Source organism: Anopheles maculipalpis, chromosome 3RL (genome assembly GCF_943734695.1).
Source record: "Anopheles maculipalpis chromosome 3RL, idAnoMacuDA_375_x, whole genome shotgun sequence".
Lineage (NCBI taxonomy): Eukaryota > Metazoa > Arthropoda > Insecta > Diptera > Culicidae > Anopheles > Anopheles maculipalpis.
This window is the reverse complement of record NC_064872.1, coordinates 43,179,275-43,203,860: the sequence shown is the minus strand read 5'-3', so window position 1 is coordinate 43,203,860 and position 24,586 is coordinate 43,179,275. Positions and strand designations below refer to the sequence as shown.

The 24,586-nt window shown below is 43.6% G+C and overlaps 1 protein-coding gene across 1 annotated transcript; it reads left to right on the top strand.

The window, feature by feature from the left end:
• The first annotated feature begins 1,033 nt into the window (after positions 1–1,033).
• On the top strand, positions 1,034–24,586 carry LOC126564515 (tribbles homolog 2). Its single transcript, XM_050221581.1, has 5 exons — positions 1,034–1,752; positions 2,303–2,431; positions 2,526–2,686; positions 19,775–19,966; positions 24,229–24,586. Exons 1-5 carry the CDS (start codon positions 1,042–1,044, stop codon positions 24,584–24,586), a joined length of 1,551 nt encoding a protein of 516 aa, XP_050077538.1. The 5' UTR covers positions 1,034–1,041.

Genomic DNA, 24,586 nt, shown 5'->3' with positions numbered 1-24,586 from the left:
TTAAAAGGTGGTTGCGCCACCGTCACTCTGCACAGCGCGCGAATAAACGAAACGTAGGCATCCTCGACCTTTCCTTGTACTCTGCTGCTACTGCTGCCGTGTTGTGAAATTCAGGAATTCCGGGATTGCTATCAATCGATGCCTGTAGAGAGACACGTTTATCTGGGGTGCAAAGTTGCGGAAAAATAGCTTATTCTTACATTTTTAACCAGCGTCAAGTCGTATAAGAATTTCCTGGTTATTTACTTTTTTTTGTTTCTTCTACATTCAGCTCACCGCCATTCAACGTTTTAGAATCATTAAATCCTGAAATAATCCTCGTCGAGTGTTTTGTGAAACCCAGAATTTTGGTATCATAATGTTATTGAAAGTGAAGTAGTCGCGTGGTTCGTTCGTTTCCAAGGAGATATTCTAAGCACTATGTGTTTACTGTAACGTGCCGTGACGTGTGTGTCCGCGCTATGTCTGTGATATCACGGTGTTTGTTGGTTAAATGCTGAAGGCAAACCTCACTCACAAGCTGTTGCGATTAGATTGTTCAGTGTCGTGTGTGCGAAAATGTATATGTGAAGTGTGCTCGTTCATGTGTCCCGGGACCATCATCATAAATGCTCGTGCAACATTGTGAGATGGTTGTGTAAAGTAAAGCTCAATCGAAACTGTTTTTTAAAATACCATCAAAATGGATCACCAGCCATGAGTCATACGTCGTGATTCTGAAACAGGCAAAGCCTCGTCTGCAAATCGCAAAGCACCATCTTTGCAAGGAGATACGCGGCCTGCTGTGCTGCGAATGTACGCAGCAGCACAGTATCTCATCATTGTTCCTAATTTTGTGTAATATAACGTAATTGCTAAGTGTTGATAATAGTTTTAAAAGTTTTAAGTAGTAAGTAAGGTTTTGTTTGGAAAATCCCTTACACTAAGTGCAGTCATTTTGTGACGCGAGATATCATCCAATTTCAAGTGTTCTACAAAGTGAAGCTTTTTATTGCGGCTTTGTCTGCGCACCTTTGACTACCGTTAAACACGTTGTTAATAATGAATACACTGAATACTACGTCTACGGTGAACGTTTCGCCGCCGGTTTCGGTAGTGCACCTCAATGATTTACTACCCCGCTTGAACAAGCCCGACGATGATCAGGTAGGCGGTGGTACGGTCGACTATGCGCCTGCCATTGTAAATGTGATTCCCGATGGTGCCGCCATCGTTACCGGTGGCACCACAGTACCAAGTGCGAGTCCGGAGGTAGTGCAGGCTGCGCCTGACACTGGTTCACCTGTCGCGGCAGATAGCGGCACATCCTTCATCGCCAACTCTAACCTGGCCATACTGAATCGTATGCTTTCGGCCCATATGGGTTCGGGTGGCAATGGCAGTGGTGGTACCTCCAGCACCAGTACAAACACTAGCAACAAAAAGTGTCCCTATCATCGCCAGTGTTCGAGTCACCATCACCATTTGCATCGGCATCAATCGCATCATGTCCTCGGAAGTTCGTTTGGAGTTGGACCGCATCGAAACAGGTACGATGGTAGTTCGGGGAGTAGCAGCAGCAGCAGCAGCAGCAACAACAGCGGCTCACCATCCGCTTCATACCCGTTGCGGGATGCCATCTCGACGAACGTTACACCGCCGCCGTTAAATGCTGTTATTCTTGTCGACCGGTACCTGCTGATGGAACCGGTCGAAGGAAATAATCTGTATCGGTGCTACGACATTAAGTCGCACGTGGAGCTTGTGTGCAAGGTAGGTGTAGTGATAGGGTGTTACCTGACTGCCCAAAATTGGTCACGTTTAGATCGCATATGAATACTACCCCCGGAATGTATTTCATTTACATTCAATCATTTATACCTGCTCTTATCTATAGCAATGTGGAATCGGTAATTAAAAGCACGTATATAACGTAATTACGACAGGTAGTTAAATGGCTTTTAATGTATTAAAACCGTCCGTTGTGGTAATAGGAATTTAATTAAGCTTCTCTTGACACGAATAGAACACGCCTAAAAAAAGAACATTAATTCTCGTTAACCAGAAAAACAAACAGATTTTTAATTGCGCGTATCGTGCAATTCGTACGACGCCGATGAATCATACGTTATATTACGTAGCATTCTACTGCGTCACTTTGGGAAATGCGTAAGACGCAGGCAGCCTTATCTGCTGTGTGTTTCTAATTTTGGAAATTGCTCCGATAAGAGTACCGGCTGTTAAAATCTCAAATAAGTAAAGGATAACAAACATTGATTGAAAAATGCATACACAACACTAATAATATGAACATCAATTTCAGATCGCGAACAATCCGTGTTCTAACCTGCTGACGGCCCACTTTCGGCTGGACGGACACCGACACGTCAACGCGCTGCACAAAGTCATACAAGGCAATAATCAAACCTACTTGCTCTACAGTCCTTCGGAGGTTAGTGTAAGGTTTGGATGGTGCATGGGAGATTTATTTCTAAAGCCAAAAACAAAAACAATCGTCTAACGTTCTGCTTCTCTCCTTACATCAGGGCGATCTACATTCGTACGTACGAGTGCGTAAACGTCTACGTGAACCGGAAGCTCGGCGATTGTGTCGGCAAATGTGCGAAGTAGTAAAAAGTTGCCACGAGCAAGGCATTGTCTTGCGCGATCTCAAGTTGCGGAAGTTTGTATTTGCGGACCGTGAAAGGTAAGTAAACCAACAGTACGGAGCGAATTCCGTGCTGAGGAGAAATACACTCAGTATGCAGTTGGTTTAAGATGATAGAAACAACCCCTTTTTTCTATAATTGGGGCGAACAGGTTATCATCTACCTTGTCAGGTATCCAACTTCGCGTACAGTACTAAGACAACGAAACAAATTGAATCAAAAAGATATCTTTACGAGACTTCAGAAGGCGGCAACACGTTTACACTTGCTAGCATGGGACAAGATTTTGTTTCCATCGTAGGTGGACGATCCAGATCGTTGGCTGGTATCCGCTTTTGGAAATTCTCAACCAGTTTTTAGCAGACGCTTGCATCATGACGTCAGTTATGAACCACAACCATACACAGGTATCGACCCAACGAATAAAGCTGGCAATCGATTAAATTTTCTTCTTTTTTTCAATTTAACTAACCAGTATCTGGTAAAACACAGAAGTTACATTTGGTTTGTCAGCAAAGTGTCATAGCTGCAAGATGCCGTTTGTATTCCGGAAATGATTTATTGTTACACTCAGTTTTAACACTAGTCCGCACAACCAGCCACTGAAGAACAAGTTACAGTACAGGTTCCTTTGCATTAAGAAAAATAGTTCTCACGTAAAGGAAATAGGCGCCTTGTTGCTCTTTGGCAATGACGCTTATGTGATTATACTTATCAAACAGAGCACATTTATCTGGTCCTTTTGGTTTGCGGTTGAATGTTATTTCGTCTTCTGACTGAGGGTGGAATTTTGTATGAGAATCGCCACCGACGGAATGAAAAGTACGGCACCATAATTATATCACATGTACTTATGCTTCGCCTGCAGCTAGCTGAAGGTTATGAGAACTTTTTGACGAAGTGATGCAAAATTTCAGGTCCGCTCTCCGGAACTTCCTGCAGCATAAAGTGTGTCAATCACGCGCATGGTTGCCGTGGGCCGATAGGATCATAATTGCAGGTTAACAAAAGAGAAGGCCTTGAGGGTACGTTTCAATGCGCGACCTAACTTGGGCAGGGAGATATGCTGCTGTTTATGATTTTATTGTTGTGGATTGTTTGTGTAGCAATGCAACTGGTTGCTTACTACCGAGTGATGGAGAGTTGGCCAATAAAATTAATATCTGCCTAGAACTGTATTGTGACTGTAGATAAACGAAACGCACAGGTGTTTTAAACACTATTATCGCATTCAATTCTCTGGAGGGTGGGGGCGGTCCAGTTGGGATTTGAACCTCTGTTCTGCCGTTTGAACACTGGCGCCGCTGTCGCCTACACCACTGGGCCGCCCCTCATGGGCTTTGAGAAGTATAAATAGCGAATAAAATAGAGCTATAGACAATTTCATACAACACCGGGGTTCATCTCCCATCCTCACAGTTCCCCCAAAAGTAAAGACTGTATGTATCAATAAGTTAGGTAAGCCATTCGATGACCGGCGTGACCTATTAGGTCATTAAGCAAAGAACAAGATGTCATTATCAAAACTTTCCTAGGCAACTTTCTCCTCCAAAAATATGTTTTTATATGAAAGGTCCACCCACCAGTCTTCTTCTTCTTCTTGGCCTGCTCAGGATTGAGCGCGTTGTGTCGACATGGCCAGGTCTCCAATAAGTTTTCAGGAAACTCGATCTAGGGCTGCAGTCCTTCATCCAAGGCTGCATCCGATCTCCGACAGGTTTAACTTCACTTGCTCCAGCTAACGAGCTCGCTGTGCTCCTCTACGCCTCGTGCCGAACGGGTCGCTGACGAGCACCTTCTTGGTGGGGCCCCAGCCAACGTATCCTTCCGGCTTTGACTACCGTCAGGATATCAACACCACTAAACAGCTCAGCTAGCTTGTGGTTCATTTTACTTCGCCACACGCCCTGCTCGCACACACCGCCAAAGATCCTTAGCAACCGCCGTTCGAAAATGGCGAGTGCATTGGCGTCCTCCGTCAGCATAGTCCAAGACTCGTACCCGTGAAGCACGACCGGACGTATCAAGGTGCGGTAAATCGTACATTTCGTGTGTTGTTGGAGTCTTCTGGATCGCAGGAGTTTGTGGAGTCCGTAGTAGGTACGATTCCCCTGAACAATGCGCCTTCGAATTTCGCCGCTTACGTTGTTGTCCGAAGTTACGATCGTACCAAGGTAGCAGAACTCCTCTACTACCTCGAGATCGTCGCCGTCAACTGATACTCTGCTTCCGAGTCGTGCTCTATCACGGTCAGAGCCTCCGGCAAGCAGGTATCTTGTCTTCATCGCATTGATGCTCAATCTAATTATATTGGCCTCGCGTTTCAGTGCCTCAGACCCCGTTGAAATTCGAACGATTCCGACAGCATGCTCGAAACTCTCACCTTGCACTGCACCCCGTCCATAGTGGTCTTTAGCAGCCGTACCAGCTTCCCAGGGAATCCGTACTGCTGCATGGTGTTCCATAGTTCGGTCCGATCTATGGTATCGTAGGCCGTCTTGAAGTCAATGAGGTCAATTTTGGAGGATCTGCCGCAGAGTAAAGATTTGGTTGGTTGTCGATTTGCCTCCAACAAATCCATCTTGGTAGCTTCCGACGAAATCTGCAGCAAGGTGCTCCAGTCTGTAGAAGAGCATTCGGGACAGGATCTTATAGGCAGCATTCAGGACTATGATGGCCCGGAAGTTAGCACAGTCCATGCTGTCGCCCTTTTTGTACAACGGGAGCATGACACCCAGTTTCCATTCGTCCGGTAGTAGCCCTCGATTAAGCAAGCATTCGACCAAAACGATCATCACACATCGCTCTAAGGGTCTTACTGGTTTACGGATAGGAACACGCGCGACCTGGACGGTCAATACGCTATTTTCAAAACAGGAGATTTTCCATCAGACCGTAGAGGGAAACTGAAGCAGAACGCTGGGTTTGAGTTTCGTTTTCGACCAATTAAAAAGTTAGTACCGTATGTATGAAAAGCACAAGGGTGAGCACAAAATTCCTCATCACGATTCCTATTCTTGTGCAGAATCGTGTCTTATATAGCAAAACCAGGATCGCGTGGAGAAAATTCGCATAAAACTTTACCCCTGCCACGTGTTGCACATCTATCGGTATGTACGCAATTTCCATTGTACGCGTGCCGGAGATGTTGACGCTGAATTATAACCGACAGGGGACCGAATTTCCCATTTACCATGCTTCCTAACCGATACCGGCGAATCAAGTCGGTATTTGGGTGCTTGAGCACGTGTCGTTCGTGGTGTAATGTATGCTTTACACGCGTGCTGAACTCCCCGATATTCTTTCCTTCGCTAGACCGTGAAAGGTCATCATCGTTGTGCTCTCGCAGTCGTAATAGGGAGCTTGCGTCTTCATATAATATGGGAGAAACTAGTGGAGCATAGAAGCGAAATCCTTGCGCTTTGTAAGCTTTGTTTTCACGAGCAGGTTTCACATTCCTGGGCAAATTTCAATGGTGCCGCGTAGCTTGCCTTCATTGCTCTAGCGGCATGATTTGTTCTGACGAGTGTTTGACGAACACAGAGCGAACACTACCAGTTGGCAAATTGTAGACCTCCACTGCTACCTTCTTTCGGTGGGTAGTAAACTGGAACAACGAAACCTTGAAAACTATGGTTCAATGAGTAGCCTTTACACAGACCGACCAGACCGGGCCACCAATGAGAGCGCCATGTTTGTTCATTCTCTCCCCTATGTATGGCCCGCGTTTTGTCCTGTCTTCTTCGCTCCGTTTTAACCACCGGTGACGCCGGGTACTGGTCCAGGTGGGTCCGTGACTTGGGTGCGGCGTGCTAGCAGCGGACATACGACTTTTTTTTTACTCTTGTTTCTTTTTTTTTGCGCTACTCATTTTTCTCACCCAACGCGCAACACAATATGCTATGTTGTAGTTCGATGCTGCTGGGGTTTTGGGCGCTTGCCTGAATGTGCATTGCCTTTAGCCATATGCTCTATGACCTCAATATACGACCACAATATAAGCATTGCAGCGAGCACACAACACCATCATAATTGGAGAGGAAAAGGTAAACGTGCAAGGGATGGGAAATCGAGAGGAAATAGAGTTGCAATCGTAATGGAAATCATGTTTCAAGGCAAATGGTGGCGGCCGAAACGGTATAGCGGCGAATACGAGATATGGTGTCCAAAAATCAGAACACGTGGATTTTTTGTAGCCCATCGAAAACAAATTTAACTAATAATTTGTTACGATATTTGAGGATGCTATTGCAAAGCTTTTAAATATGAGTTGAGTACTTACGAGAATGAAATATAATTTAAACAAAATTAAAAAAAAGTCTCTATGAATTTGATAAAATTGTTTGCATTATAATTTAATAAAATCAACTCATATAGTGATGTTGAAAGAAGGGGTGTTGCATATAGCCTAAACATTAAAACGCATAAACGATATTATTTTAACGATCGTTTTTAGCGAGCGAGAGATCAATCGGTAGTGGATGGAGCAGAAGAACAGGGACAAAAATAACCGGTTGAAGCAGGCTAGCACGTGTTGCAACGTGACATTGGATGCGTGTGGTGTAGCGGTTTCGCCGTCGACGCGCACGATCGTCAAAGTTATCGCAATGCCAATAGGAGACCCCACCGAGCAAATGGACAGTGTCTCCGCTGCTCGCCTAGCCTAGCAGCAGCACCAACGCACAACCACAACCAAACAACCCCGTCAATGCTGCCAGTGTGTTTTGCCACGACGCGAAAACGTACAACCCCCTGTCGGATGTGTGACCACTACCATGCTGGCATACAAACCGATGTACACGGCGTTTGAGTGTGCCAGTGTGTTGAAGTATTGCGAGGTCAATTGCATTACTTACCGGTGGGTGCGGGGGACAGTAGAGGGACGCAGGTGCTAGATCGACCATTGGGTGGCATTCAACATAATCTTCTCACCTAACACCGAACTCGCTAACATCGAAGAGCGCATGTAGTTGTGTTTTGGCTCGGCTGTATGATTGCGCTCCGTACGACCAAAAACACACCAGAGCCGCCGCAGACGCGGTGCGCGGTGGAAGATGAAGGATTGAGCAAGGAAGCATGCCGGTCTACGAAATCGAAGAAAAAAAAGAGAGACAGAGAGTGGGACGCAATCGCGTCACGAAGGTAAACCAACATCTCGCAATTCTTTCAAATAATGGAAGTTGATCTTTACCGTCGAAATATGCGAAACAAGCGAACAAGTCTGCTGCGCACAGCAAAAGGGTGGTGTAAAAGGTAAGATAGTGTTGTCGCGATGTCAGTGTATACAACATCAGGCTGTTACATTAAGCCACCCAATAGGCACGTGGAGAGCGTTACTAACAGTAGTGCGTTGATTTTTGAAGCGAGCACAAGATTATCCTACCACGACAGATTGTAAAATCTGAGAGGTAGAGACGCACACCAGCGCTTTCGGTTCTCTTCTACCAAGAGTAGAGTAATGCGGGTGGCGCTACTGATTGTGCTACCGCACATTTGTGTTCGTGCGGCTTGTTGGCTTGCACAACATCCAGAACCGCTTGGTGCGCCGAAGTCGATAACTGACCTTCGTTGACGCGGCTGTTTCAACCGGCTGGCTGTGCTGTTGTGCTGTAAGAAGAGCGCGTTGCTCAGGTATGATGACGGGTAGCGGCCAAAGTGTACTAATTAGTACCCTTGAATAAATTAGGTTTAACAAGCGTATACTACGGCGCTTACAGCAATGACAACGACGTCGATATCATGAAAAGCTGGGACTGATGAGGGAATGAGGTAGTTCAGAAGGACAAACCCAGTCTGGATGACGCAATTTTAATTTTAAACAACAAATGATTTTCCCATGGAAAACGTGTTTAATGTTTATTTACATAAAGACTCATATACAGGCAGCTCAATTTTGGCTAAAAGATGTTTGGCACCTGCTTAATTATATTGACATATGATATTGGGGAAAGAATCGAATGAATATTGCTTTTGTGGCTATAAATATGTGGAGCTATGATATATTTGATACGTATGCTAAATTTGGGAGCTCGATCAGACTCCTCAATCATTAAGTATTATAAATATAAAGTTTATTTAATTTAGAATCCGGAGCATAAACCATACAAAATAAAGGTTTCATAAGGACCAACGATTTCGTTTAACGGTATGAACAAATTTTTGCCTTATTGACGTTAATATGAGGTCTCATGTTGAGCATGGACTTTGATGATGTGTTACCAGCAGTTTTTTTCCATTATTCGATCCTATTATTGATGCTACTTACTAATTACTTATCCTAGTCCATTTAACTAGCCCTTTTATATACTATCTAAACTATCGATATTGTGCCTATGGATAAGGCTATGGGTGGAGGCTATGGATAATCACGAAAGGAGAATTCCTACAACGATCCCGAAATTTTGCTGATAGTGTTTCCAATATCTCGTTTAGAGGATTCACACCGGCTATCGCGTATATTTCCGTGTTTCGAGTGAAGCGGTTTGTGTCAGTAATCATGCCCAAAATTTTGTTCAGCATGATCTGGAGTCTGCAGAGGTGAGTCCTCGCACATGAGTCCCAAACTGGTGCCGCATACGTTGCTGCTGACAAGAGAATTACCTTGAAGATTGCTATCTTATTTGGCATTGATAGCTGGGACCAACGGCAGATCAAAGGGTAGAGACATTTCAACAGGAAATGACCTTTTTCAAGGATGGTTTCAATATGCCCTCTGATCAGCATTTTGTAATCTATCGTAAGTCCCAGATATCTAATGGACGTTGCTCACGGCACAGTTGCACCTTGTATTTTTACTCCCGAACTCAACGGTTGAGTAAGGCTTCTTTTTAAACGACGCGGAAAAATCATTGTTTGTGTTAGAATACCTCATCAAGAACATCAAGACACCGCTGCAATCTGGTTCTCAGCTCCAACAACATTAAGTATTGAAAATGATATGTTCGGATGACACACAATTATTGATTTTGATGAAAAATGCTTAAAATGGTAAAGTAGCATTAATCAGTGGCAACGCAAAATGTAGAGAATTGCTTATTTGTTCGTCAAATCACGTAGAAAATCCTACGTACGCATTCGCGATGATCGGACACTCATTAGTAGTTATATCTTCATCTGCTGTATGACTTGATTTGTAGCATCTTCCAAATAAGCGTTTGCAAAGAGAACAAGACACATTCGGAAATACGCACAGGAAAAGAGGAGGAGGTTGCAGAGGTGGTAAATTTCATCTTCCGCTGAAGATTTATTTTATGATCGCACACCACTGCTGCTGCTGTTGGAGGTTTCGATCTGAAGGTCTCGGGGAGGTATTTGCCGAGTGACAACGGGAGTGAGGTACATTTGACCGAGATCAAGACCACAGAAAAGGCCTTTCGTCCGATATTTATCCACACCATCACTGGGCTGGTTGCAGCGGTGGGGCAAACATTCAAGTAGGAGTTGCAATTGGTCTACCAAGTCTTCCAACCGCACTCTCTGCACATAGATGCCTTCGAGACATTGAAGAAGAACAATAGAAGACAACAATTGCAGCTATAGACGAGTGATACTGTTAGTATGTAAGGAGCAGCAGGAGGTAAGGAAGGAGAGAGAGCGGTGTGTGGCCATGACCAAGATTTTGTTCAGGCCGCCAAAAGTCAATCCGCGTGGTTGTAATTCACTGGCCAGCAGAGTGCGAACCGCCGCCGCACGTCTTGGCAGCGATCTCTGCATCTAATGCTTTTGTCTTCGCCATAGTGGGAGAAGATGTTGAATGGTTTTGCTTTTTTCTCTCAAACAGAACCTTGAGGATCGGTTGCATGGCGGCGGTTTGGGGGAAATAGTACATATTGCAACAACCCAGCAGAATTGGTTTGGCATTGGGGGCCGCCTCATCATTATCCATTCTTGTCTTTTAAGCTTCACAGTCTAGCAAATGCTAAACAACAGCTAGACTAGGTTCATCAATAACATGTTCAATGTCACATACGAGCGATCCTTGATACCATTTCGTCGTTTTGTTGTCTTTTGGTCATTATGATCCCTTTTTTGCTTGAAATGCATGATCTCTGTATGTAATGTGTGTCATCTAATTGTATTTTACTGATGTAGGAAATTTACTCGTTGGAGTATAACGATGCATCGTGTGTCCCACCGATGAGTATTATTTATTAGATTAACAACAATTAGTTCGCACTCATTACCGCATCTACTAAGTGAATAAAGTATAGTCCATGAATCCTGTAGAAAGGCAAAGGAAAGTAACATCAGCTGTGAGTGAGGTTGGGGTGGAGGTTGACGGTACGATCGCGAAAGGGCAGTGCCGATTCCAAATTGAATTAAAGCGAGAGAAAAAATGTGGTGAAATAAAGTAAAATTAGATAAGCTTAATTCAATAAGCATAAATTTAATAAGGAGAGGTTTGCTAGCATACATGTGTTGATGAGTGTGTAATCGATCTGTCGAGGACTAGGTTGCTTTTAGTGTGGTTCGCAATTTTTAACGTTAATTGAATCGGAATTCATGCTTTCGAGAGTAATTAACGACTGCCTGCGTAAGACTGGTTACACTTATTTGATTATAGACAATAGCATACAATAACAATATGGAACTGAACAGACTTTTAAATGTTCTTTAGGAATCGTGTTGCTGAACAAGTGCGTTAATTCAGTTAGAACTAGGTTTAAGGAAGATTTCGAATGACAGTGCCAACATTATCGACGGACATCAGAGCATTAAGAGAGGGTCTGGGAATCATTTTCAACGAAATGCTGTCTCAAAAATATGATGTTCACACGGTCCCAATCATCACGATGATCAGAGACTTATTTCTCTCACACCCTGTTTTTTAGGCTTCCTTCTCTTGGTATGCACACAGACTTCTAAATGCTTCGATGCACTTAGAGAAAGTGGTGGTGGCTTGGTGTTATTCTCTTTACGAAAGATAAGAGCAATGATAGTACGGTTATAGTCATTGTGAACAGCGGTAAGCTGAGTCTATGGGAAAAATGCAACAAATACAAAATCCCGAGAATCGATCCATGCATGTAATAAAAAAAAATGGTTGTAATGGCTTTAGTGAAGCAGTAAGAATCAACCCCATCTCAAGTATATTTGTGTGCATCCTAAACATATGAATTTATCGTCTTTTACCCGTTCAGGACTGCTTGATGCAACGAATCTAACGCAAATTGAAAAGGTTTTCTATACCACAAACTGTTTGTTGCTCCCGAAGAGTGTCCTGCAAGAAGAACTACAAGTCTCGCCTGGTGCATCAATGCACTTGGTATACGTTCCAAGTGTTAAATTATATGTGTTCTGCAGCGTGTATGGCATACGCTGGATGACGCCTTCCCATGGATCGGTGGCATGATGCACATATCGAATGTGCAGAGTGTAAACAGTTTTCTTTCGAATTTTGGTATTGCTTTTATATTGGTGCTTGGAACGTTTCTTACCTGGGCCTGTGTTTTCGAGGTCAAAGTTGGATCCCTAGCACCTTTATTTTACCTTCCTTTATTTGAACATGGAACGGTTGCCATATGAAACATCAAGGATTATTACGGTTACCCCTCGGGAACTACCCAGAAATAGAGAATGGGTCTTGCTACCCACACATACCGCCATTTGAACTGTTCAGCAATATTGCCGCCTGTTTTGAGCGCATGATTCCTGACCTATTCCATATGTTGCTGGTAAGATCATGTGCCTGCAAGGATGTAAAGGTTGAGGGAGGAATGCTTGGGGAACTTGTGTCTCTTCTCCGTTTATGCGCATCGGCCGCTAGATTCCTTTTTTGGATTCCAGGACACGGTTGACTAAATGGAAGTGAAACCTGGACAAAAGCGGAATGCGGGTGACAAAGGCTCACAGGCATACATAGGTCTGCTGTTGTTTGGTGCCTAGGTTTGATCGAGTTTCATAGACCCGTAGCGATCGTCTACCTAAAGCGCATCTGAGCGCATCCTGTAAGCCTACCTGTGACCTGCTTTGGTGTGAACGCAAAAGGGACTGTTTTGAGAGAAGATTTCATCCCAACACGAATAAGTGTGGAACCGAGGAAACGTGATGGTAACTTGGATGCATTTCAAGCATTGCATTCAATTGGTGCATTTTGGACAGATGTTTAGGATCTTGTGGACTCAATATAAAAAGGTTCTTAGTGTTTAACGCAGGAAGCAAGATCATAATCGAGGTGAAGCAATCGATTACTTTGAGCTTCTGAACTGAGCCCATCAAGCCTGGATAAGGATAGGTCCATAAACGTTATATTCTGCTGGTTCATATAAATTTCATAAAGTAAATAGCAAATCTACGATCTTACTAAGAAGCAAAGTTTACCCATCGTAAGGACTGCCTTCCACATGATGCTTATGCATAAAGAAATGCAATGAATCGTAATAAACACGCTTAGCTTTTCGCTTGTCAGCGAGGGCCCCAGCAAATGTGTAATTGCATAACTCTCACGGTATAAACACAATCACTTACTTTTCTCCGAGTTGCACTTGCATTTCACCACCGGTTAGTAAAAGTGTAGTTTTCACCTGGCCAAAGCAGGGGCGTGCTCCGACTCTAAATAGGGGCCTTTGCGTTATACATTCACTTCCCTGTTGTCGAGATGGCTGGGCCCGGGTGGCGCTGTTGTACGGGAAATAATTCAAAGTGCGTTTCAAGTCATGTGTGTGGCCGTCGTTTGAAATATGTAACGCACTCCGACTGAGAATCCCGTTTGTGCGCTTTCCTTCGCTTCGTTTACGGCATAAACGATCGCTTGATCGGGTGTGGGTTTTCCTGTATGCTCACCTAACAGCTGCTGTGCGATCGACGTAAGGTGGTTGATCTATTGCTTAACAAACGCAATTGATTATTGAACGTCTTGCTGTTATAGTTTCGCATAGCTATATGACACCATGTCTCTCATGTTCAATAAAAATTATTCCTGAAAGCTTTGATTGAAGCCTTCCATTTAATAGAAAAATACCAATCGCAATATTCACAGCAGATGTAGATAGAAATTGTAGAAATTGCGCTTAAATTGAATTAACTCGTGGAAAATAGATTTAAAAAAATGCTTTAAAGATATAGAGATGATTGAGATGTATTGATGGTACATTTTTGTGAATTCCTTTCATTTATGTGGCACCACTCTTATTACAGGGTTTCTGAGTAGAACTAGACAAGTGCGAGACATTTCTAGACAACGCTCAAGATGAACTGGACAACGGGTAGGTTGAACTGGACAACCGTCGCCCTTTCTCGACACTGGTCAAGTTCAAGTGGACAAACGTCAAGTAGAATTGGACAGTCATATTTGAAATGGTTGGTGAAACGATTTGAAGCGTTTCGGAAACACTTGGCAAATTTTAAAATAAAAAAAAAACTGCTGAAATACACATTTTTTCTAATTTCCAAATCTAAATTATTCCCAAACGCACGCATATTTTCACACCGAATATAAATACAATCAGAATGCATGGTTTTCTTAAAAATGTGAGCAAGAAATAAAATAATTGCAATATCTCTTCAAAATTTTACCTTTTGACAGAAGATGACAGTAGACGTTTCTGTTTGTAATCACTGAATCGGGTTCTTGTAGCTGATATCATGGATGTTTTATAGAATCAAACTATATTAATGTTTATTGAATGCATGTTATGCATGTAAATTACAAAAAATGTGTATTTCAAGGGTTACTTTAAAAATATTTGCCAAGCGTTTTCGAAACGCTTCCAACTGTTTCACCAACTTTTTCAAGTCTGATTGCCTAGTTCTACTTGACGATTGTCCACTTCAACCTAGCGTTTGTCCAGTTCAACTTGACCAGTGTCGAGAAAGGGCGACGGTTGTCCAGTTCAACCTACCCGGTGTCCAGTTCATCTTGAGCGTTGTCTAGAAATACCTCGCACTTGTCTAGTTCTACTCAGAAACCCTGTATAGCTACATTCCCGTTACATTCCCGTTGAAACCCCAATTTCACTCGAACATTTGAGGTCATTTTGCGTGTTAGGCAGATGTAATTGCGTGAAGATATTGTGCAATAGTTTTTTGTTCCGCCATTCAATCTCTCTTACTTGGGAACCTTCCCAATTTCCCATTGAGAGGTGAGCTACGAAGGGCTCTAAAGTTCAAAAAGAAGAAACCCGGAGATAGTGGGCTGTTTGTGTGATGCTGGTCGGCTAAATATGCCGTAACTTTCTCAGCTTTTCCAATGTACAAAGACGAAGTTTCGCTTCGAGGTAATAATTTCCTACGCTGGAGTGCTTCCTTCTATTTGCCCGACAAGTACGATTTTTCGCAATTGCATATTTTCGTTTTGCTTTGAATGTACATGGTCTGGCAGGATTTTCTTCTCTACCTTTTGATCTCCATTCTTCGCTATCGCGTTTGTTGGATCGCTGTGAAGTAGACTTCGACTCCGGACTAGATACAAGCCGTAACGGTACGGAAGCGAAATCACACCGAGGAATGTCTGAATGATCATTAGTGTTGTGGTGGATGGAGGAATGAACGAGAGGGGGCGGTTGAAAAATTTAGATAATGAAACAGGAAATCAATGGGTTCCGGGATACGTAACGTAACATTTTCATCAAACGCTTTTCGTGCTGGTGTGTGATCCAAGAGGAACAGGAAGTGTATTTTTATGCGACTCTGTTGCTGCCGTACCGATACGATGTGTAACGCTTACAAGATATTTTACGCAATATTTATTTTTATTTATTAAAAACATAACTGATGCAAAGAAGGTGCAAGCATTTTTTTTCCAACAGTAGCAAATCACACCTCACGAGCAACACTAGCGCCAAAGGCCATAAATAGCTGATACATTCACCCATGTCAAACTGCGTCGAGACGCGGCCCAGCCACCAACCACCTACATATATGTATAAATAAATATCTCTTCGTTCGGTACTTGTAGAGACCGTCTGTCAATAACCTTTGGTGACTTTAGCAGGCGTGTTGCTTGCAAAAATGGCATCTTGCTCGCAATGGCCACGATCAGGGTTTTATGCGCGATCGAAACGCGTAGAGCAGCGTCGACCAGTACCGATGAAGGTATCGCATGATCACAAAGCTTGTTACAGTTGTATGGGACTCGTTCACTTCTTTGTTGGTATGTTTGTTGGGCAGTGCAATAGCACATTCGTGCGTCCACATTTTTCACTTCCAGATCAATAATTGAAATTTAATAAATAATAGTTTCAAATTTGTTTAAATCTGTACCGTTCCGAACAGGTGAGCATTGATCGATATTACAAAAGCAGCAACGCGTTGAGTAATGTATGTTATACCTGCGACCATTCGAATCTCCTCTGTCCCAACTAGCAATACTATTTTTACACTTTTTTTAAATTCAAATGTACACATGTCAAGTTGCACCATACATTTGTGAGACGGGAGAGCGCACGTTTGAACTTGAGAGCTTGTGAGGTTATTTCGTTAAGCCGTCTTGTGCTTGTGTGATCGTAGCGTGAAAGCCGGCTTAATGCTCGGCAATTCAAACACACCTATAGACGTGGCGTACGAGCGTACGCAGCCGGTACTATAGCAGTGTACAGTTGGCATTTGCTCATGTTGCCAGTGTAATGGAATGTTATTCGAACATTTAGCAATATTTAGTGGATTGCACTGGAGCATAGTCTCGTGAAACGCCGGAGTGACAGCGTCGTTTACAGCGTTGGAAATACCCACATCTCACCAACACAGAAGGGCGGATTGTACAATATGCTGTCTATTTAAAGTAATCGCTATGGCACCCATCTTCGCGTGCGATAGACTTTCTTTCGCATATTCACGTTCTAAGAGTGCAGTGTGATTGCAACACATACATTCTCTCTCTCTCTCTCACCGCACACATTCTTCGACCTCGTGGTAGCGAAATGATTCGAGTTGAATCATCCATCTACTCCAGGTTTCGTTGGAAACCTAGCGGGACGTGCCATAAGTTATAAATCACAACTTGCAAAAAGGTCCAATAGCTGTACGGCACAGAGGTAGTAGCTGCCCCTTAGTACTTGCATAGATAGTTGCTCGTACTCTCAGCAGCGCGTGCGAACGTGTATGGCTCGTGTTCTTTCGGTTGGACCTTTTCACGTGCACATTGGCATTAGCATGATGCAATGCTAATATACGTTGCTGCACTCCGACAAACCGCTCCTGCACCACCCAGATACACGGGCCACGACTGCTCCGATGACGCACTCAGAAACGGACCAAAGAGACGTCGACGACCATGTGGAGAGTAGCGCGCGCTGTTGGTGGTGTAGAATTGCGTTATTCGAATTTGGCTGAATGGTTTGGTGCGCGCAAAGTAGCGCGCGGATTTGGGAGCCTCGTTTGTCTATGGTCCTCTGGTGTAAAATGTTTGTGTCCCTTTGCACAACCCCCTTTCTCTCCCGTCGCATAGCGTGCGGGTTTAGAAACTTACGAAATGTATCTTTAGGAACTACCACCACCAACACCACCCTGTTTGGGGTGGTAAAAGAGCGGTCCTATTTTGGGGTGCGCACATGAGATCTACATGATTGGTCGGAGGTGTGTCTGTTGACATTTTTTATTTTTTCTATCTGTTTCTTACATTTCAAACCGACCATTACAGATTGATTACTCTCCCTTTTATCTCATTGCAGTTGTTTTGAATGGAATAATGTGATAAATGTGTAGCGTTTAGCTTGAGGCGCAATATTGATATGATTACTCCACGAAATTTCAATCAATGCACAGTCATCATTATTGTACAAGATTTGGGAATGTATAACAACTGTCATACTTTCATCAGATTATGCTACAAGCCGGTCGATGTTGTGAAATTCAAAGAACAGCCAATTTTAACCAACTTAGCACGCTGACATAGCACTCGACCTTGAAGCTATTGTCTATACGATGCACAAGCGGTAAATCTTACAAACTTTTCGAACTTACAGCAAAGTATTTCCTAAGGAAGTATGTGATCGCGCTTGAAGTCCGTTCCTGTACCGGGATGGTGTAATGCAAGTGTGAGCAATCGTTTATTTGATTCATTTCATGATGTTGCGAAACGTGGCGCGATTTTTTGCACTCGCAGTCTCGTATGTACTGCTGCGGCTATCGTTCCTGCGCTCCCTGGCGCTCGATCGAACATCGAAAGCAGAAATAAAAACACGGTGGTGTGGAGATTTACGAAACGGTATTCGGATTCAACCTTTCAGCGGGGCAGGATGAAGCGAAACAGAGCGCATACACAACACTCGATCGCGCTTGTAAAGGACTGTCGTGCGCTCACGGGCGATGTGACGACAGCGGTTCGGCGGGGCTTTTACAACACAACGCCCAAGCTAAATTCGTCGCGTGGTCGCGTTGCTGGTTCGCGATTTATAATCATCCCGAGTGGTTGCTCGAAAGTAAAAACGGGACGCGTGAATGCCGCGGTGGTACAGCTGGTATTGCTGTTGCGATTGCTCAAATTTGCATCATTTTTATGATATTGCATGAGAAATGTTTTGGGGGGAGGGAAGTGGATGGGATGGGGTTCATTTGTTGATTAAATGTTAGCTCGTTCCTTTTTTCCCATTTCATAGTTTCTCATTTCTTTACCGTGAAGGAGCCATAAGTCACGGTAAAAAGGTGCAGAATACACGAAAATGGCAACACGGACGGGCGAGCAACTACAATTTTGATATGATAGTTACCATCAAGACGTCATTACCATAGTTTATGACAAGAGTATTTATCAAAATGCTTTATTTTGAAGCAGTCAGCATAAGAACAGCCACATTGCCAGCAGCGACCTCCGATTATTTCTTTTCAAGGGGAAACTTGGAAAGGAAGATCTGATCCGATGGCTATCAGTGGGCGAGAGCGAGGGTGATTAAGCGTAAAGGTGACGACGCGTGACGCGCCTTGCGAAGAAGTTGTAGAAACTGCGGCCGCACTGGTGGAAGCTCATTTACATGACAACAATTCGATGTTTCACCTTCGGCCAAACCACAGTACGGTCAGCGATCGGCACCGGATATATTCGGCTGGTTGGTGCTAGCCGACGCACCGGCCGCGTGCGGTGCGGGTTTTAGTGCAGGCAGCGCCACCGAAGAAGGTGCTGCATTTACCACTGAAAATGAGCGAATGAGACCGCGTGATCGTAAAATAAAACGAACAAAAAAAAAGAGAGAGAAACGATACTTTTTTTTTTGGTGGCAGTGGTAATGAAAATTTGAGTGTGAAACACAAAGCTGTGCTGCCCTGGAGGACATTACCAATGCGCGCGGCAGAGGCCATCGGGCATTAGATGACGAAATTGATGATTGTCCGTTTGGCCAGGGGCAAACACACACACACTATTCCGTTAACGAAAAGAGAGACAACAAAATGCTAAATTGCTGCTGTTGGACCTACAAGATTCTAACACACCGTACGAGTGCTTCTATACTTCGGTCGAAGATCCGATACCGGATAAACCACCGCACCACAGTTCATATTTTAAACCGGTCAACGCATTTCGAAGTGAAAGTATGAAATGCTTGCAGGGGAAAGCGTCAAAAACGCCATAGACGCTATCCGAAAATTCCGGTCACCTAGTGCAACCCGCGGCATAAACGTTGCACCACCCTAAGCACGTGAACGTGTGATATTCGGGCACTGGTGGTGGTGGTTGTGGTGGTGGAGTTGTGGTGTAATGGAGAAACATCTTGCCCCCTTTAACCCTGAGGGCCAAGGTAACGGTCGTGAAATTGTTATTTACACAATACGCTTCAGTGTAGAGTATTTTTGCAATCGTGCGCAAGGATATCGAGCACACGATCTCATTGTAGGCAAACTGTTTAAGCTTAACATATTTTTTTGCTGGCTAAGTAGAGCGATGATCATGAAACATAGCATGGTACATTCATAAAATCTAAAAAATACAACTGCGAACGGTTTCACCGTGCTTCAAACGAATAACTTACAGGAGGGAAAATTGTAAATATAGAAAATATAAACTACTGCATCGATTTCCCTTCAGGGAGGTCTGCTCTAGGTTAATCAACAGCTCATTATTTGAGGTGAATTCTACTATCCCAGCACTGTTTTGCAACGGACCAAAGACAATATATCATCAGCACAACATCATTTGCTAATTGAGTTTCCTTGGTTTCATCAACCGTCTAATTGATTTTCCTTTTTTTTTTTTGCAGGACGCAATTAAAACTGGAATCACTGGAAGATGCCGTCGTACTCGATGACCCGGCCGAGGATCTATTACAGGACAAACGGGGTTGTCCCGCCTACGTGTCGCCGGAAATCCTGCGTGTCAATACAACATACTCGGGCAAGGCAGCCGATATGTGGTCGCTAGGCGTAATACTGTACACGATGCTGGTCGGAAGGTAGGAGGGCACAACAAAAACACACACACACACAGACACCTTTAAAGTGCGGAAGTGGCTAATGGCCAAAGGAATGGTTGTAATTTTGGGCGGTCTTCGAAAAAGAAGGAAGCATTCTATTGATTCATTATGTATGATTAAAGGCTGTTGTGTGGCTACGTGGTTCTGATTTAATTTGATCAATTGTGCAAGAGTTCGACGAACGCGTTGAAATGTTTTCGGCATCTGCTTATTGGACGTACGGAACAGCAAGCAAGCATTTAATTGTCGTTTGTTTTTTTTTTAGCGTTTTGAGGAGATTCCAGTTGAATCACACTCCCTCCACCCCCCCATCTGATAAGGTACAAACATGACTCTGCACACTGTGCGCACCAAACCAAACAGAATGCTTGTAAGAAACAACGCGATTATTCGAGCACATTTAGGTTGGTTCTGGTGCCGTACGCACACCAGTGACGATCCCGAATCGAACCCTACAAAAACACAGATAACTGATAATGTTGTTGTTCCGGTTCAACGGTGCTCACTGCATTCTTGCATCACACACACACACATACACCCTAGCGAATGCATTGCGTACCCGAAACCCATCGTAGCGTAGCATGCACATGATTAGTAATGCATGGTGATCACGGTGACGACGATGACGCCCCGACATCAAGTCTTAACCTGCCCGAACACGATTGTATAAACGCGTTTGCGTTGTCGGCAGTTTACGATTCCCTGCCGGAGGAACTATGTCACTCGTGAACTTTCCAAACGATCGTTTCCGCGGGTTTTTCATTATCATCGACTTAACAGTTTATATGGTCGCAGTGTTGGTGAGTGCCGAAATCACGTCGAAACAGGCTCGTTTGTGTTCCTGTTACTCAACTGAAACGCACTACGGCAAGACGTAAATCGATCCAAACTCACGATAGAATGGTTTTGCTGAAGAATGTGACTGGTGCCATATACCGTAACATTCCGAATTCTTATACGCATGAGGATTTTTGTGTTTCTGTGTCTGACTCTCTCTCTCTCTGTCGACGCTATAGACATTCGTACAACTCGACCGTAACGAATATTCTACACACAAGCTGCTGATCTACGTCATTATGATACATGCTGACATCAGTCTGGTCCGACGAGAATGAGCATAATTTGGCGATTCCGTGTGAGGATTATTTACAGCAGAAGAGTTGTGCTTATTCATTCTTGTGGTGATACAATCGTTCACTGGAGAATGATGTTTATATGACTCATTACACATGATGTTAAGGAACAATCATCGTCTTCTCACTACGGAGAAAAAGGCCCTGTTGAAATTTGAACCCCCGAATACTGTTGTGCAAAGATCGGAGCTGCATTTATATAAACCTTTTTCATAATCGATAAACAGTTCAATTGAAAAAAAAAACGATGTGTAATTTTTAATAACATAATAATTAAAAATAAATAGGTAACATTATCATCGTTAAGATTATGTTTGGATGACTAAGATTATTACGTACTGTCGTACAGTGTACAGATAATGTACAGTAGCATTTGTTATGCGTAATCCCCTTATTCCCAGCAATAATCGCTAACGGTAGAAGTACCAAAGCAAAAGAAATACATTTAAATTTTTTGCCACTCTTGTAAGAATACAGAATACGCTTCAACTTGCCCAAAGGGCAATAGCCGACGCAAAGCATAGTCGTAATAAAATACGAAGGATGCACAGAAGAAAATACAAAACAAAACACGCAAAACGGTCAAGCAACAAGCGGCCATATTTCGAAGCAAGATGTTCAAACAAAAGCAAGAACGAACTCTGTCCGAGAAGAGCGTGGACGTGAAGAATGGAACGATAAAATAAGCCTTTTAGCGCTGGATAGAAAGGATAGAAACCACTGAGGAAACCAAGACAGAGCCAGGACGCAGGATACGATCAAACAAAAGGGGTGGAAAATAACTTCGCGGCAGGTGCACACGCGACCACATTTTGTTTTTGGCTGTAATTTGCGTGCTCCTCGTATACATTTACTCACCGACGCACGGTACAGGCCCGGACCGCATCTCGTTCCTGTCATGCCGGATATCCTCTTTTCTCGTGTGCATTGTGGATGTGGCGTCCAGAGGTTCGGATTAAGGCTGCATTAGAAGAAAACCAGTTGTATAGGTTGTGCAAGATTCGTTACAGCAATTTTTGCATCTGCATCGATATATGGTGCATAATGAGTTGCTTTTGAAAAGTGGAAACTACGCGGAACGATTACCTACAAAGTACAATATCGGAAGAAGATTAAGCATTCATGCGCCATCATTGATTAATGTTTGCGCGTATTTCTTAATCAAGTGAAAAAAGATATTCAGGGGAATATTTTTCCAACTGATGAAATGTTTCTGGCTTATTACGTATGAAGCCGTTAAAAGTCATCTCCTATTCGGGTTTCAATAAGCAACATGCTCTTGCCATTATGCCGCGTGAAGTTCAAAATTGACCTTGCAAACATACTCAAACACTGATATCATTACATGTGGCTAGATTCCGTTTATGATCAATCGCGATCATATCACAGCTGCCATCGGATGACCCTGAAACTGCATATGGCAAGCTGTACAAAGATCGAATATGAACAGCGTTCGGCTTGATAATCAAATGCATTTCCCAACTGATAAACCGTCGTTAAGGACCATCGCCGATCAAACAGAGTTTTTTTTACACAATCCAACATGACCGAATTTTATAAATCTTCCAGCGTGGTCGATGGCGTAGTCACTACCATTGGTCTATTGAAGAGGATAGAAAATGTTGCATGAAAAGTTGCACGTTGATTTTGGGAAGAATGTGGAATCATTTCATATTGAACTACTAAACTGAAAAACTGAAGCATTAACAGTATGTCAAGTCAAATCCCAGATAGCAGATAAGCATCTGTGTGTGCCTTTGTACATGCTCTGCTTGAGAATGTTCGCGTACGACGAAGAAGCAGGGATCAAAAAAAAAAAAAGTGGCAGGAAATATGAAATGAAATGCACTGATCGAAGAAAAACCGTACGAAAAAAAAAAACAAGCAGATGTATTTCTTTTCTTCGATTCGGCCGTGTGTGCCTTTTTTTCATTTCCTACTTTGCCTGTATTATCCTCTGGCTGTGCAGCAGCAACAGCATGGCCGATAGTAGGTAGCTGCCACCACTACCGCCACCTTCACACCAAAATACGAAGGAAAGGATATTAAACATGAACGTTTTTGGTTCCATCGCTGTGGCTGTTGATGGCGTTGCCCAGTACGCCCGATGGGCTCTTTGCGGCAAATAAGGAACGGAACGTGGTGTGGAATCAGATGGAAGAAAAAGGACAACACATAATGATGAAACACATGTTGCTTGCCAGTTTCCTGTCGCTGCCAAAGGATATGTGCTGCCGGCTGTGTGTTGTGTATTATCCTCGACGAACCACGCTGCGTTGCACCGTACTCTACGAACCGCACGTAAGGATGTTAAAGAGCGATGAAATTAAGAGAAAAAAAGACAAAAAAAACTCGCAAGATGGCAACTGTCGGGTGGAGGACTCACTACAGCCACCGAGGGCAAAAGCTTTTGATACGAGAAGAGAGTATATCTGCTTGCTTTTGGCAGTAGAAGATGCTTTACTATGATACACAGGTTCCCACACGACCACTTCTGTCAAAAGTCTCTCTACGGAGGGTTTCCCGAAAAAGATACAGATGCATACACGAGCAACCTACATACGGCCAGGTCCTTTCCTTTTAGCTTATTTTAAACTGATGCGTTGTTTTTTCTTTGCCGTTTTCCTTTCGCTCACGCGTTTGCCACGGATGACGCTGAGATGAATGGAGAGAAAATGATGCTTTTCTCTGATTGCCACTTCTTTCGTTTTGGTTTTTGGTACGGATTGCTGTTCATCTGGTGATGGTTGCGATGAAACGCCGATTCAGCCTTTCAGAAACTGCAATTATGTTAGTCCACCTGCCGTCTGTTAGATTATTCTTATGAGGGGCATACATTATGTGGTTCCTTTTTTCGAACGATTTCGCTCAACTCTAAGATTCATGTGTGTTAACCAAAACCCGTTCAATGCTACGATATTTCAAACGGTTTCGGTTTGAATTTTTGTACAAACTACATGAAGTTACTTACGTGTATTAGGTTTACCAATAGTTGGTATCGCGTTAGTAAAGAATAGATTTTCTATTGCCAATTCTTCTATTCTAAATCTGCTTCTATTTACTGCAATAGTTTTTAACCGTTATCATACTTTTCTTGTTTACTTTTAGATATCCATTTAACGATTCTGAACACGCATCACTGTTTGCAAAAATTAGCCGCGGTCAATTCACCGTGCCGGAGTGCCTTTCGTCTAAGGCCCGCTGCATGATACGTGCGCTACTCCGGCGTGATCCGGAAGAACGTATCGCCTCGGAAGACGTACTTTATCATCCATGGTTGCTGCACGACGACAGCAAAGATCGTGCCTACGGACTACACGCCGGTAGCCGTGCTAGCAATAGTAGCGCCGCCCTCGATGATCATTGCGTGCCGGAGTGGTATGACCCAACGGAAGCTGGCGCTTCATCATCACCATCATCCTCGCGCATGCATTACACCACCGCTGGCGATCCTTTTGATAACTAA

Excerpts from the sequence above, each read along its gene's own strand:
- LOC126564515 (XM_050221581.1), top strand. The coding sequence starts at position 1,042 with ATGAATACACTGAATACTACGTCTACGGTGAACGTTTCGCCGCCGGTT. Across the intron at positions 2,687-19,774 it reads GTATTTGCGGACCGTGAAAG|GACGCAATTAAAACTGGAAT; the intron begins GTAAGTAAACCA and ends TTTTTTTTGCAG. Across the intron at positions 19,967-24,228 it reads TACACGATGCTGGTCGGAAG|ATATCCATTTAACGATTCTG; the intron begins GTAGGAGGGCAC and ends GTTTACTTTTAG.